The sequence below is a fragment of the Hippocampus zosterae genome, unplaced genomic scaffold, assembly GCF_025434085.1.
Source record: "Hippocampus zosterae strain Florida unplaced genomic scaffold, ASM2543408v3 HiC_scaffold_157, whole genome shotgun sequence".
Lineage (NCBI taxonomy): Eukaryota > Metazoa > Chordata > Actinopteri > Syngnathiformes > Syngnathidae > Hippocampus > Hippocampus zosterae.
In genome coordinates, this window is record NW_026262789.1 from 19184 (window position 1) to 21994 (window position 2811).

Below are 2811 nucleotides of genomic sequence, written 5' to 3' on the forward strand. Positions count from 1 at the left end.
CAACAAGTACCTCGCCTACATCCAGAGCGAGCTGGCCAAGATCATCAAGAGCGACGACGACATCAAGACAGTCGCCCTCCGGCTGCAGCGGCTGCTGGCAGAGCGCTGTCCCGAGGAGGAGCTGACCGGCGAGGCCCGCGACGCAGGCCGCGCCTCGCCCGAGGAGATCGCCGAGGTGAACGAGTAGCTGCAGCGGCAGAACCGGTGGATGGGCAAGAAGCTGAACATCATCCGGGTGATCTCCCAGAAGGAGAAGGAGGTGCGCAAGGGCAACATCATCTCCATCATCAACCAGAACGTCAAGCTCATCGAGGAGTGCACCACCCTCCGCAACGACAACGAGGAGCTCAAGGCCAAGATCAGCGCCCTCGAGAAAAAGCTGGCCGAGTTTTTGCGCAAGAAGAGTCGGCTGGACGGCAAGAAGCGGCAGCAGGACTTTGACATGAGCAAGCTCAACAAGCGCATGCTCGACCAGCACTCCAAGGTCGCACAGCAGCGTGAGAACCTGGCCGCTATCGAGGAGGCCATGAAGTCCATCGCCCCCCGCCCCGACGACGCCCAGGAATCGCAGATCCTCAAGGCGCTTGAAGAGGAAGAGCAGTGACATCATCACATCACATCATCACATCATCACATCATCACATCATCGCATAATTGCATATACTGCATGACAGCACCCACAATCTCAAGTCGAAAAAAGGGGAGGGAGCGGGCTCGAACCCTCCGGCTCAGTTTTCCTACAAGGAAAACTGCTTTAAGTGAAGGACTGGGCCCAACAATTAATAGAATAGATGGGGCTGGCGATCACAAAGATGTTCGACAAGATCTTCGGCAAGAAGGAGGTGCGGATCCTGATGCTGGGGCTGGACGCGGCCGGCAAGACCACCATCCTCTACAAGCTCAAGCTGGGCGAGGTCATCAACTCGGTGCCCACCATAGGGTTCAACGTCGAGACCGTCGAGTACAAGAACATCAAATTCACCGTGTGGGATGTAGGCGGACAGGACAAAATCCGGCAGCTGTGGAAGCACTACTTCTACAACACCCAGGGGCTGATCTTCGTGGTGGACTCGGCCGACCGGGACCGCATCGACATCGCCCGCGACGAGCTGCAGCGCATGATCAGCGAGGAGGAGCTCAAGGACGCGGTGATCCTCATCCTGGCCAACAAGCAGGACCTGGGCGTGATGAGCATCCCCGAGATGACCGAGAAGCTGGGGCTGCACACGCTGCGGAACCGGGAGTGGTACATGCAGGGCACGTGCGCCCTCTCGGGGGACGGGCTCACCGACGGCATGGACTGGCTGTGCAAGACCATCTCCAAGAAGAAGTGATTGTCACTCCTAACTTTATCATGTCGCTGGGCAGGGAGCCGAAGCACAAGCTCCGGGAGTACGAGTGGCTGGAGGTCGAGGCCAAGGTCCGCCAGTTCGTCCATGACCTCATGGGCCCCTTCCAGAAACGCTTGCTCGATAACGCCGCTGGGCTGGTCGAGTCCCGCAAGGACTTCAGGAAGTTGCAGGGTACCGTCGGCGACCTCGAGACTGTCCTCACTGGCTCTCTGGAATCGGAAAAGACGGGCATGCTCAAGGCCATCGAGGACCAGATCACCTAGCTCAGGAAGTAGTTGCTCGCCTAGAGGCAGCACACCCAGCAGCTGGAATTCTTGCTGCGGGAACGATTGGAAAGCTTCCAGGCGCAGGCCGAGCATGCGGCGGGCGTGCTTCGGGACTGCGAGGGTGCAAGGGACAAAGTGGCCATCGAGCTGGCTGAAATCAACCAGTCGGTCACCGACTTCAAAGCCGACACGCAGGGGATCGTCAAGAATCTGGGACAGGAAGTGGTGATGCTGAACAGCTCCTTTCGCAGCCGGGTGCGCCAGGTCGATGAGATGTTCGCTCAGCACGACCACCGCAACAGCGAGCAGAAAGTGCTCAACCAGAGTCTGCAGGCGTCCCTGCAGGCGCTGGAAGAGCGGATCGCCAAACAGACCAATTTCAGCAACGGGCTGCAGCAACGGATCGAGCTGGCAGAAGGGGACATAACGAAGCTGGGCCAGGAGATGGATGTGGCCCGGAAGGTTGATGCCAAGCTGGACGACATCTAAGTGCACGACAAGTACATCGAGAACTATCTGCAGAAATACGTGCCCTTGCAGACCCAGATCCAGATCTCGGAGAATCTGGGCTGCTGGATTTCGGGCAGGGACAGGACGAAGCTGCTGTTTCACGAGCACAAGGTGCTGCGGGCCATGAACGAAGAGGCCCTTGATGACGACGGTGAGCCTGCCCTCGAAGAGCATGTGGAGCGGGTTCGCGAGCAGGCCGAGACCGTCTTCAAACGGGTCAACCGGCAGTACACCAAGCTTCGCACCGAGCTGAAGGACAAGGGTTTGGAAGGCAGCTGGCTGCTGGACAATGAGGAGGAGCCTACAGTCCAGAAGGAGGAGCCTGCCATCAATGAACAGTTCGTCAGGGAGAGTGTCGAGAAGTGCGTGGAGGAGGCGCTCGCGGATAGCCATCGACTTGTTGTCTAGGAGTTGCGGGCAGCCAGGTGTGGGTCCGCTAGATGGAGGAGATGCTCAACCGAGAGGTGACTGAAATGAGCAGCCGCAGCGATAAGCTGCATGCTCGGCTGGACTCTCTTCACTCAGAACTGTCCCTCGAGACCCGCCGGCTCGACAACGTGACAGGAATCATCGAGCGCAAAGTGAACGCCTGGTAGGACAACTCGCACGCACTACAGGACTCCGTAAAAGACGCCTACAACTTCTGCTCAGTGCTGAACCACATGGTGATCCAGGACGAAATC

At 58.5% G+C, this 2811-nt stretch overlaps 1 protein-coding gene across 1 annotated transcript; it reads left to right on the forward strand.

Moving 5' to 3' along the window:
* Nucleotides 1-208: 208 nt before the first annotated feature.
* Nucleotides 209-1334, forward strand: LOC127594446 (uncharacterized). Its single transcript, XM_052056320.1, has 2 exons — nucleotides 209-259; nucleotides 843-1334. Exons 1-2 carry the CDS (start codon nucleotides 209-211, stop codon nucleotides 1332-1334), a joined length of 543 nt encoding a protein of 180 aa, XP_051912280.1.
* The last annotated feature ends 1477 nt before the right edge of the window (nucleotides 1335-2811 follow it).